At 38.8% G+C, this 12,854-nt stretch overlaps 1 protein-coding gene across 3 annotated transcripts in view; it reads right to left on the bottom strand.

Moving 5' to 3' along the window:
- LOC136884942 (protein regulator of cytokinesis 1) overlaps window positions 1-12,854 on the bottom strand; it is a 165,301-nt gene that overhangs the window by 65,567 nt on the left and 86,880 nt on the right. For all 3 annotated transcript variants that reach the window (XM_067157290.2, XM_067157281.2, XM_067157273.2), the window contains exon 5: window positions 9,657-9,812. In XM_067157290.2, coding sequence (XP_067013391.2) covers window positions 9,657-9,812 — 156 coding nt within the window. The remainder of the gene's footprint in view (window positions 1-9,656; window positions 9,813-12,854) is intronic.

Raw genomic sequence — 12,854 nt, 5'->3', positions numbered from 1 at the left:
ATGTAGGAAAAATCCTTCAACACTGCAACTGTAAATATATTTCATGTAATATAATTATAACTGTGGTAGACTATTTTGCAGTGTTCACTTCCTACAACTGTTCACAGTGCAGAAATTAATTAGGAGTGGAGCAGGAAGCATACGCTAAGGGTAATGAAGTTCAAAAGGTTAAAGTTGGCTTTCGGACTCTCCAAATACACCCCATCAAGATTAGTATACAAACTTGTAAAAAAGAAATCCCTTTACAACTAACTGGGCAAAAGTTGTACAAGACAAGAAAAGAGGAAAACGATATGGCCAGAGTTTTACACCACAAAAACAATGCTAGATCGGTGATGGACAAGACCCAAACAAGACCTCTATCATTTGTCAATGGGATTAGTGGTGCATGGTTACCACCATAAAATACCGTATAATCCCGAATACCACCCGCACTTTTTCCCCCAAATATTGGTTCTAAATCTTGGGTGCGGGTCGTATTCAAGCTGTTCATTCTCGTAAATATTTACTACGTTTACAGGGAGTATTTAAATAGATTTGAATGTGGCTACCATACTCAATATACCACATGTAAACGGGCATTCAGGTCTTATTGTGTTTTAGTTGTGTTCTAGAAAACAAGATTGATTTTTTTCTGAACACAGTTACAGTGGCATGTAAACGCGAAATGTAAGGTAATGAAATACAGTAAATCAAAGAATATGGGTGAATATGCGGTAAATATGAAAGCCGCTGCTGCAGCTGCTCGATCGTCATTTGTTTCACAAGTGTTGCTGGCATGTTGGGTGTGCGAATAGCTGATCTCGTAGGATATTGTACTTTGTGAGAGTCAAGACTGTTGGTTACGGAAGTCTACCTCGCTCACATTCGAGTTCCGTATCTGTCCCATGAAAGTGCTGTCTCGATAGTAAGCGATGGATTCAAAACGGTGTCTGCGGTCATTTACTGTGCGTGAGAAACTTAAAGTTGTAAGCAAAGCTGAAATATACGGAAATCGTACCATTGGCAAAAAGTACGATACTGATGAATCATGTATTCGTGATTAGCGGAAGAAGAAGGAAAAACTTCTAAAAAGTAACTGTGATCGCGGAGCGTTCCGCGGGCGGAGAGCAGTGTTTCCAGAAATCGAAGAATGACTCCACAAATTTGTGATAGAAAAACTTGAATTAGGATATGGTGTTTCTAGTGAAATGTGTCAATCAAAAGCACTAGAGATCACAAAAGAACTCAAAATACAGGATTTTACTGCAAGCCGTGGATGGATCCGAAACTTCTATCGGAGAAAAGGATTGTACATTCGGAGACGTACATCTATTTCACGTCTCCCTGGGGTGTATGAAGAAAAATTAATGGCCCTTCAGTGTCACATTATTCATCTGAGGAAGTAAAATTCTTATTTGCTATCGCAAATTGGGAATGCTGACCAGACACCTGTCTATTTTGTAATGCCATTGGAAAATACAGTGGATATGAAGAGTTCTAAAAGTGTAACCATCAGAACAGGTGGTAACAAAAAGCAACGATGCATGGTAATGTTGTGCGTATTAGTGGATGGAACCAAACTCCCTCCTTATGTGGTTCTGAAAAGGAAAACACTTCCGAATCCGCCTGGTGTTACTGTTAGAACACGAGTCCGGCTGGATGGACAGTGCGTTAGTTGAGCACTGGGTGAAGTGCGTTTGGCAACATCGCCCAGGAGCTTTCTTACGAAAACGAAACATGCTTGTGTTGAACAGTTACCGAGGGCATACAACTGACGGCGTAAAAGATATGATGAAAGGAAAAACCGATCTTGCGATAATTCCTGGAGGACTCGCTTCTATTGTACAGCCGTTGGATGTGTGCGTGAGCCGGCCTTTCAAAACTGCAATGAAACAGTTGTACACCGAATGGATGTCTGATGGTGATCATGCGTGAACACCAACCGAACGAGTGAAGAGGCCTGAAGTGGGACTAATATGCAGCTGGATCAAGACCGCATGGCCGCGCATTCCGAACGATCTAGAGTCCAAAAGCTGTAAGAAATGTGGAATTTCAAATTCAGTGGACGGTAGTGAGGACGACTATTTGTGGAAAGATGCCAGCGATGAAAGTTCCTATGGTGAAACTTCAGATGACGACGGTGAATTGTGAATGAACCGAGTATTGGACCGATTTTATTTACGATTTTTGTGATGATTTTATTAATTGTAAGCTGTTTGAATTTATACTTGTGGTATATTTGAAGAAAATTAAACAGGTATGTAAGTTATTTGATTTTTTTATCCTTTTCCGTATTTTGCCATCTCAAATTTGGGATGCGGGTCTTATTCGGTGGCGGGTGGGATTCGGGATTATATGGTATGTAAAAACAAAACATTCCATGAAACTCAACAGAACTGTGTATATGTATGATCTCTGCAACTTGCCGTGTGACAGATACAATAACACCATCTGTAAAAGAAGAACAAACTCAATCAGCTCCTATCGTAAGACATGATGTTCTTTCTTTATGCACACTTGTCCACAATTCCTACATTATAAAGAAAATTTTCACAACATTCTGGAACAAATACACAAGACAAGAGAAGGAGCTCTTACAACAACATCATCAACATCTGGAGCAGTTTCCAATCACAGGCTGGGTCTGCTTGGAACATAAGCCTCTCCATTGTTTTCTGTCCATCCACAACTTCCCTTCTGTCAATGTCATCCAGTTCTCTCCAACTGCCTCGATGCTCTTCTTTACACTTTTCAGCCATCTGTGCCTCGGTCTTCCTCTACGCCTCCTTTCCTTCACCTCCATTTCTTCTATCTTCCTTGGTATTCTCTCTTCCCCCCTATTCTCTTAACATGTCCATAGCATTCCAACCTTGATTTTTCTATTTTTTTAAATTTTTTTTTTTCTGTAAGGGTACCTCATTTCCCAAACTATCTCATTTCTTACTCTGTCCATTCTACAGTACTTGACACCTTTGAAACTTCATTTCCACTGCTCATATTCTACTTTTATCCCTCTCCATCACCCAAGTTTCTGATCCAGACGCTAAAATGGGCACAAAATACGTCTTGTAGATAATTCCTTCACATCTCTGTGGTACATCCCTGTTCAGTATGAATCCTCCCACACTCTTAGAGAATCCATTTGCACACTTTCCTCTTTCATCAATTTCCATCCTGTTTCCTCCATTTTCTTCAATTACACTTCCCAGGGTATTTAAAGCTTTCAACTCGTTTCAACTGCTCCCCTCCTAATTTCATGCCTTTGTAAGTTCAATTCTTGTTTTGTGTTGTTACCAGCACTTCGCTCCATGGCTAAAGGGTTAGCGTGCTGGCCTTTGATCACAGGGGTCCTGGGTTCGATTACCGGCAGGGTTGGGAATTTTAACCATCATTGGTTAATTTCTCTGGCAGGGGGCTGGGTGTATATGTCATCTTCATCATCATTTCATCCTCACCATGACGTGCAGGTCGCCTACGGGAGTCAAATCAAAAGACCTGTACCTGGCGAACCAAACTTGTCCTCGGACACTCCCGGCACTAAAAGCCATACGCCATTTCATTTTTCACCAGCACTTCACTCTTATTATTATTATTATTATTATTATTATTATTATTATTATTATTATTATTATTATTATTATTATTATTATTATGTATGGCAAAACAAGGATACATTATAAATACATATAAATACATATTTCTTAAATAAGTATGTAATTTACAGGTCAGCAAGCAAAACTAAATGTCCGGACTTTTCAGCCAGTCCACTGCTTCTGTAGAGGCACTATGTAATTCTTGAACCGATCCACTAAATCTTCTTTTTGGGCAGTCCATAACAACGTGCTGGATGGTCTGAGGCACATTATCACAGTTGCAGAATGGGTCTTCAGATTTTCGCCACTTGTAAAGCAATAACTTCACTCTTATGGGCTGAGAACTACTTTCCATACGATGACAACTTCCTCCCATACATTTAGCTAGTTCCTGCACTTCACTCTCACTGTTTCCAAATATAAGTAGATCATCTGCAAACAGCACTGCTTTCATTCTTCCCTCCCTAATGGTCTGTGCTACCTTCTGTATTATATCCTCTATTACCACTATAAATAATAGAAATGAGTGAGTACTTTCTTTATTTGTTAACTGAAACCATTCAGTTCCGACTTTGATAAAGCTTTTGCTTCCATCATACATATTTCTCACCCTCATCTTTATCGGCTAATTTACTGCTTTTGCTCTCATAGCTTCCCAGACCTTCTTCTTCCTCTCCCATCCTTGGTTTGTCTGTTGGTAATTTCTTTCTTATTAATTCCCGATACTCTTCCTTGGTCTTCTCTATGTCCATGAAGGCCATCACCAAATCTTCTCTATACACATAGTGCCACTCATATAGCTGCCTCACTGCGAATATGAGGTCAACAATTGAGGTGATGGGTGCAATAACCACTTAAGTCGACTTAAGTTGTTTTTCCAGCGAATGCTTTTTTATAACCCTCAATATGTTCTTCATCAATCCCTCAAATATTTCGTTATGTCAACGCTAGATGGCAGGAGCTTGCATTATATACCACTGTGTAGCAAGTCGTTCTTCTGGTGAACGCGCTTAGGCGGTATCTCACATGTGCGGGAATCAGTGAATGTTTGTTTTGTGACTGTTGCGTGTGGTTTTGGTAGACAGGGCATTCAGTATACCACTCAATACAGTAAATCTAAATAAAGAATTGAATACAATCCGCTTCATAGCCAAATATAACGGTTACGACAATGCATTTATAGAGCACATTATTAGCAAACTAAAATTTCGCCTACATTCAACTCTAACTAGAGAGAAAATTAAACCTGATTATTATTCAACCTTCACATTCAATGAAGATATTTATGTAGTTACAAATATTCTGAAGAAACACAACACCAAAATTGCATATCGAACTAACAATAGAAATATGGATATCTTATATAATACCAGCTCAATTAACAAGACTAACATTTATCAAAAATCAGGTGTCTACAGATTCCAATGTCAAAACTGTCAATCCTCGTACATTGGTCAAACAGGGAGGAGCTTCAAAATCAGATACGTGGAACATGTTAATGATACAAAATATAACAGATACTCGGCAGTTGGCCAGCACATTCAAGATTCAAAGCATAGCTTCAGTAACATACAACAGGATATAGAGGTGCTCATGAATATGGACAAAGGCCCCATTCTTGACGTTGCAGAAAATTGCTTCATTCACTTAGAGGAGTTCTTGCGCTCAAATTCGAAACTGAACGAAATCTCAGAAAAAAACTAATATTCTATTTGATTTTTTATTTAAAGTATTTACATATTTTAATCTTCCGAATAGGAAGTCAATATTTACTGCGATACACAGTACCCTATCACGTTACAAACCCCCACCACATTGTTCACAAGACCCACCTTAAACCTACTAATCCCCTAACAAGATCTTTTTCTTTCCCCCCCATCTTCCTCCCCTCCAGACCTACCACATTTTATATCTCCTTCTCACAAGACTAATGTCTTTTACCACTGACTAATTTCATATTCTTCAGTATTAATAATTTTATCTGGTATAAATTACAAGTGACTCAAATAAGTTCTCAATGCTCTGGTTGACGCATAGCACGTGTGAGTGTTTCAAATGACTCTTTACTTTGGAAGCATATCGGAGCCTTCTATTGAACGGATGCACAAAGACTACATATTGAAGAACCTTCTTTTATTCTTTGAATAGTGAGAGACTTTATGTTTACTTCAATGTGTCACTGCACCAGATTTAATTATTAAGCCATTACTCTTCTGTTATGACACATGGTGTGAATGGTCAGTTACAAGATTATGTCTTTGCTTATATATATATATATATATATATATATATATATATATTTGTGATTCATTTTATGGCTGATGATGACATTATATATGTCGAAACCGGTCCCCAAATTGAATAATAGGTATTTGTAACATAAACACATACCTAATTAGTATTGAAAAGGTTGAACCGAATAGATATCTTATCGTTGATCAGGAGGCAGATGAGAAGTTAAATGAAGGAACAATGCAGAATAAAGGAAAGAAGAGATTACTTCAACGAGACTTTTGGTAACACCTGCAGAACAAATTCAAGAGGAACATGGTGACAGCTATGCGAGTACTAGTGGCAAGAATGTTTCCAAGAAAGTATTCAGTTATACTGAAAACTGTTGCAAGAGAAACTGCCACACATTTTTTCCCAGAGAAAGACAGGAAGAAATGTTTAATGTTTTGGGAACTGACTGATAAGATAGTGCAGGACACTTTTTTTGTGTGGCCTCAGTGATGAAAAGGCTTGAAGTTAACACAGAAAAATGGTCTATCTTTACTCAAGTTTTTAAAACCGGAGAATGCAGATGCGCTTAAGTACATATTAGAGAAAGAGACTGTTGTGGAGGAAAGTGAACTGCGAAGTGAAATCAGTGAGACTGAAGAAACCATTCAAGAATGAACGCTCATAAACTCCCGTTTTGTGATTATTTATTTATTTTAATTTATTTTGGAAACCAAAACAGCGAGAAGCCGAATTACAGAGTTCCACAAAGGAAAAATATATTTACACTGGAGCAGCACAAGGCAAACATAAAAAATTAAGTGGAAGAACAATGAGGAAAAAACGTTTAATGATAAAAATAGAGGGAAAAAATTAAAAACTAACAAAATAACAATAGAGACACAACAATTAAGAACGAAACATAAAGGCAAAAGAAACAATGGGGAAAATTGAAGATTGAACGTAAAACAAAGAGAAGAACTTATAGCTAGGCACAGTAAGATAAATCCAGATATAACACATAATTAATGGTATAGTACAGTAATAAATAAATAAATAAATAAATAAATACATAAATAAATAAATAAATAAATAAATATTACATTATGTACAAAAGAGAAGACAGCAATGAGAAGAGAAAAAAAAAGGAATATGAAGAAAATGAACTAGGTTACGTTAAGGAAGAATCGATTAAAGGAGGCATACGGAGAAAAAAACGTCCAAGTTCCTGTCAGAAGATAAAGAGTTAAGGAGGGTTGATCTTCTCTGAATTCTTTTTCCACCGAAGCTCTTATTCGCTTTTCCAGTACTTTTTCATAGATCTTGGCACAGTGATACATCAGGGTTAAACCATGGTAATTCTGACATTTTCTTCTGTCTTAAAGATGGGTACTATTACACCCTTCTTCAAATCTTCTGGAACATTTTTCTTATTCCACACTACCCTCATTATCATGTATAGCCACTATGTACCCCCTTTTCCTGCAGCTCCTACCATCTCCACGCTTAACTCAGCCACTCCTGGTGCTTTTCCCAGTTTCATCCTTTGAACAGTTTCCTCTACTTCTGCCCAGATTAACTCCTCCATATTCTCCTCACACCTGTCATCAATTTCCTCAATACGACCTCCTTCACTTGATCCAACCACGTTCAGGAAGCCCTCAAAGTATTTCTTGCAGATTAGTTTAATTTCCTCCGTTTTCTCCACTAGGTTACCATTTTATCTTCTATTCTCTCCCCTTCACTCTGCCTACCCTTCCTTTTATTTCCCACCATTCAACACAATACCTTCTGATTGCCTTTGCTATATTCCTCCACCATCTGTGCCCACTTCTCCATCCACTTCCTCCTCTCCTCTGTAACCACCATTTTAGCTTCCATCTGTTTGTTCTTATAGTCTTCTCTTACCTCTATGTTCTTTGCTGGAACCATGCCATCATCGGTACATCATTCATACAGAAAGAGCTGCATGTCCTCGGGAGTTAGTTACGGCTGTAGTTTCCCGCTGCTTTCAGCCATGTAGCAGTATCAACAGATCTAACCCATATCAGACTGCTGCCCTTGCAACATTCAAAAGGCAGCTACCCCCCTTTTGATGAACCATTCGTTGGTCTGGTCTCTCGACAGATACCCATCGTATGTAGTTGCACCTGCACTCTGCTATCTGTTTCGTTGGGACATGCAAGCCTCCCCAACGTGACCCTACTTTCCTCAACATCTGCTTTATTCAAATTCCTAAATAACACACTACCCTGGTTCCCTTTCCTCCAAACACACTTTCCCAATGTGCCTAATAATGGAGAACCCCATGACGAGAGTCTCAATCCCACCCACCTCTTAGAATCCATCTCTTCCTGGTCTCCCTAATCTCCTTCAACAGCTGCAGAACCTACTTCCTCCTTCCTTTTCTACCTCTCCTGATCCTGTTCCACATCCCTCTTCCTATGCTCTATCTTAAGTTTCCCTTACCTACCTTCCCTTTCCTCTTAAACACATCACTATTTCTATCCTCTGCTGTTCGCGTGCAGTGACTCACACAGATTCCTCACCGATACCTCTCTGAACTCTCCCCCTGACTAGACCACTTTACCCTGAATTTCCTTCACCTTAGAACATTAACCTACATATCGTTCACAGCCACAGCTTCTGTCCTTCCTCCCCTTCCTCTTGTATACCTACTGTTTGAGGGAGACTAATTTTTACAAGCACAAAGACAGATGTGTCAAGTGAATGATTTTGCTCAAATGTAAGAAAAGTATAAAATCCTCATCATCATTTTCCAACTCCAGTTGCCCAGGTGTGGTGTACAAGCACTTGCCATCTCCTGCCTTCATACATCTTCTGTTCTAGGACATCTTTCCATCTGAGAGCCCTCTCTTCCGTATTTGAATTTAGTGTCTCTATCCACTATTTCCTTAAACTTCCCCTTGGTCTTCTTCCTTGGACAGTAAGGTCAAAGTATTTTTAGACAGGTCTTTTGTTGTTAATCTCATAATGTGCCCATAACGCTGAAGTCTGTGCTTCTTTATTACACTAGTAATACGGACCTACTTCTTATTTACTTCATTTCTTATTTTGTCCTGTCTAGTAGTTTAATTCATAGCTGTAATGAATCTCATTTCTGTTGCCTGAATTCTGCTAGTGGCATTGTTTAGTAGAGTACATATCTCTTAACCATATGCAAAAATTGGTACCTTACAAAGTATGTCCTGCACACAGTTTCTTTTTGTTGTTTTTTGTGGGATTTTAGAGCCCCAGAGTAAGTTTCTTACTTGATTGTAAAAGTTTTTAGCTCTCTGGGTCCTAATGAGTATTTCCTGCTTGACAGTGTTGTCTTTCGAAATAGAGTTTCCAGTGAGAAACTGATTCAAAATTGGTTCCTTTCAAACAGAGGTTTGAGTTGTGGTGGTGGTGGTGATTTTTGTTTTTAGAGGAAGTACAACTAGGTAATCATCCTCTCTGAACAAATTAAGTGGAGAAGAAATTTAAAGTAAAACAAAATTATTTATATAACGAAGGAATTTGGAAACGAAATACAAAATAAAACAAAGAATTATTGAATTAAGCCAAAAAAATCACACTCAAAGTAAAGATGATATACCAGAATTGTTCCAGCTGTGTTCAAATAGCCAGTGGATGATTAAAATGGTTTGAGATAAAGAGAAATGTCCAACAAGGAAGTGTTGTATCTGCACTCTTGTTTATAGCAGTAATTGACAAGATCATAAACTCTGTCACGAAAATGGACAATGAACCGAATGTCCTGGTATTGGTTGATGATGTGCAGTTTTTTGGGGGGTGGGGGAACAGAAGCTGAAGTACTGAAAAACTGACCGAATGGAACAATAAGTTCAACATTACCTGGGATCGCTTTCGTGAGCTAATATTCTCTTTATGTTCTTGCCATCGTCGCTTGACTAGGTCAGCAAACAGTTCTCCATGTACTAGGAACTCTTCTCGTCCTTCTTTCCTTCTTTTTTCCAATAACTGTAATATTATCTTCTCAAAGTGGGGCAACTGAAACAATTACCAACTTAAATTAATTTTATATGCCACAAAATTAATCAAAAGACAGTATCTGCTTAAAATAAAAGCTGGGATTCTCCAGGTTTTAAGTCAAAGGTAACAATCACTTTAATAAAGATATTTTCTTAGCTAGTTGTAAGAATATTTTCTGAGTGGAAAGTTATACCGTATATTAACAGTTTGGATTAAAACAGCAGGGTTCTTCACTTTAAGTGATCAAAAGTTTATCACAAAACACTGAAAATTACCTGCCTTAATTGTTGTCCTGGTTTTATTTATTAAATCTGATCCGCAAGTATAACATCGATAGGTATGAACATTAATTGCAATGATCTGTAATGCCTATAACAGCCACCAGAATTCATTAATGGGGTGACAATGATCACAGCCATAGTACTGTTGGGCACTGCAGAGTGACAATCAGTCAACATAGTGAACACAGAGTGTCTTGTAGATGCATTAAACTGCATTACCAGCACATGGAGTTTGATGAGGTTGACCAGTTGGATCATGCACTTGTCCAATATCCAGAGCATTCATAAGTCACAATGGTCTTATGATTACAATTTGCTTCACATCGCACCAACACAGATCGCCTTATGGTGATGATAGGAGAGGAAAGGGCTAGGTGTGGGAAGGAATTGATCGTGCCCTTGATTAAGGTACAGCCCTAGCATTTAGTCTGAAAATTTGAAACCATGGAAAACCATTTTCAGGGCTGCTGACGGTGGGGTTCAAACCCACTATCTCCTGAATGTAAGCTGACAAGCTATGTGACCCAAACCACGCAGCCACTTGCTCGGTTGGTCTGATAATGTAACCAATCAACACACAAGGAAACCAACCCACACACAATGCAAAGATTTTGGTCAACCATGACAGAACGCACAATGGTAGGATTGCTGCGTTGTAAGTCCAGCATTATGCAATCCCGTTGCATCTGAACCTACCATCCAGACAAAATTACTGGACATTCTCCATTATCTTGTGTCATCCCAGATCATGTCTCAATGACTGCTGCTAGCTGGACTATGGATTTTGCATTAGACCACTGTGCACAGGTAAGGCGGCATGGAGGGGAGAGGACATACCCTGCCAATATTGTGGAGAGAGAGGTGGCATTACACCAGGCATCATTGTTTGAGGAGCCATAATGTACAGCTTCAGTCATTTCTAGTTGTAATTTAGTGAATGCCACAGCACAGTGGTAGATAAAAATAAAATAAACAAATATAAAAACCTCAGAATGTTGTTTAATGCAACCTATTGTTATTGCAGTCGTGGCTTTCCCAGTTTCATATGGAATCCAAACCACAGAGACATTATATTTCATTTTTAAAATTCCACATGCAATGGCTGGAATCTAAACTTTGACCACCTTGGTAGGAAGCAATACAACGATCATCCACACACTTATCCTCTTGTTATGGCATACGTTTATGGATTTCCTGTGTTACACTGAGGTCCTCTTGTGGCCAGCATGGTCCCTTAATAGGAAGTCTGGGATCAGCTATATGTCAGCTCTAACCTAAAACCAAACTGCAGGATATCAAACAAAAATTATGTCTATGGGCTGACTCACCTCAGGAGAGGACAGAACAGTTGTAAGACACCCTGCAGAACAACATCGGCACATGTAATTAGACCCATGCAAGGTGCTTACTGACGTGGTACAGCCAAGTCCATCGCCTATTTTATCTGATATTATAATATAGTTCCATAACCTTTCAACACAAGAAGTTTCATTTCATTCCCACCATTCATTTTAAGTGCTTAGTTTCTTTTGTCAATGACAGTATTTTCTAGTGTAAATTTTTATGTAATTCTATGTTATGTTATGATTTTATTTCAGCTCTTATCTCTTACTTTTTGTTGATACTGTGAATTAAATTAGAATGACCATAACTTTTAAATTTACACAGAAAATGACCAACATGGATACTTTAAGAATGGCTCCATATGACAGAACATTATGACAAATATAGTACACTCATAAGGTGTGGCAAACAAATCTCCTCTGCGGCTTAGTATTATTTGAAAAAGTATCTAGGAACCCTTATATTGCAATTTATCGGTAAAAAACTGAGTAATATTCCCTGTGAAATGAATATCCACAGCCTGTTTCCAGTCATTTGACAGGGTCAGGAATGGAATGAACGAAGCCCCCATTTAGCGGCGAGGATAGGAATTGTGCCGGCTGCCGAAGCCTGCTGCACTCATCTGGGGCAATGATTAATGAAATGGAGTGTGTCGCTGGAATGAAAGATGACAGGGAAAACTGGAGTACCCAGAGAAAAACCTGCTCCACCTCCGCTTTATCCAGCACAAATCTCACACGCAGTGACCGGGCTTTTAACCACGGAACCCAGCGGTGAGAGGCTGGTGCGCTGCCACCTGAGCCACGGAGGCTAACTGTAATATTCCCTGTATCAGTGATAAAGTCTATCCATCTCCATGCTGACTGCCCTCATCTCCGAGTTCCTTCCATTTTTCCGAGCATAATCATTTCAGATCATCTCATAATACACCCAAGGTATGACAGCACCAACTATCTAATAAATGCCTCAAGGGACACAATTGGTCTTCTGAATTACCAAGATATACATAAAGTTCTTCGTTAGCACCATAGAACAGATGCTTAAACGGATTTTCTATCTTGCTTTTTTTATGGCCCAACTTTCACAACCATATTTAGCTATGGAAAAGACCAATGTCTCAACCATACTGACCTTGATGTGCACAGAAACATCCATGTATTCTATTATTTTATCTAGGCCTCTAAGACCTCCCTTACCAAGTGCAAACATTCAGTGAATTTCTGGACTGCTAGAGCCTTTACTACTAATTATTGCTTCCAGCAGACAGACTTTACCCACAACTTTGATAATGTACTTATTTATCTTGATATTTGATAGCGAACATGTTGATAGAATCTTTGCCCTAACATTAAGGTACAGTACCATCCTTAGTCAGTTCTTTAACTTTCATTATGATATCCTCCAAATCATCCTTCCTTTCAGCTAACCAAGTAGT

Source organism: Anabrus simplex, chromosome 1 (genome assembly GCF_040414725.1).
Source record: "Anabrus simplex isolate iqAnaSimp1 chromosome 1, ASM4041472v1, whole genome shotgun sequence".
Taxonomy (NCBI): domain Eukaryota; kingdom Metazoa; phylum Arthropoda; class Insecta; order Orthoptera; family Tettigoniidae; genus Anabrus; species Anabrus simplex.
The sequence above is the reverse complement of the archived record's forward strand: the minus strand, read 5'-3'. Positions and strand labels throughout refer to the sequence as shown.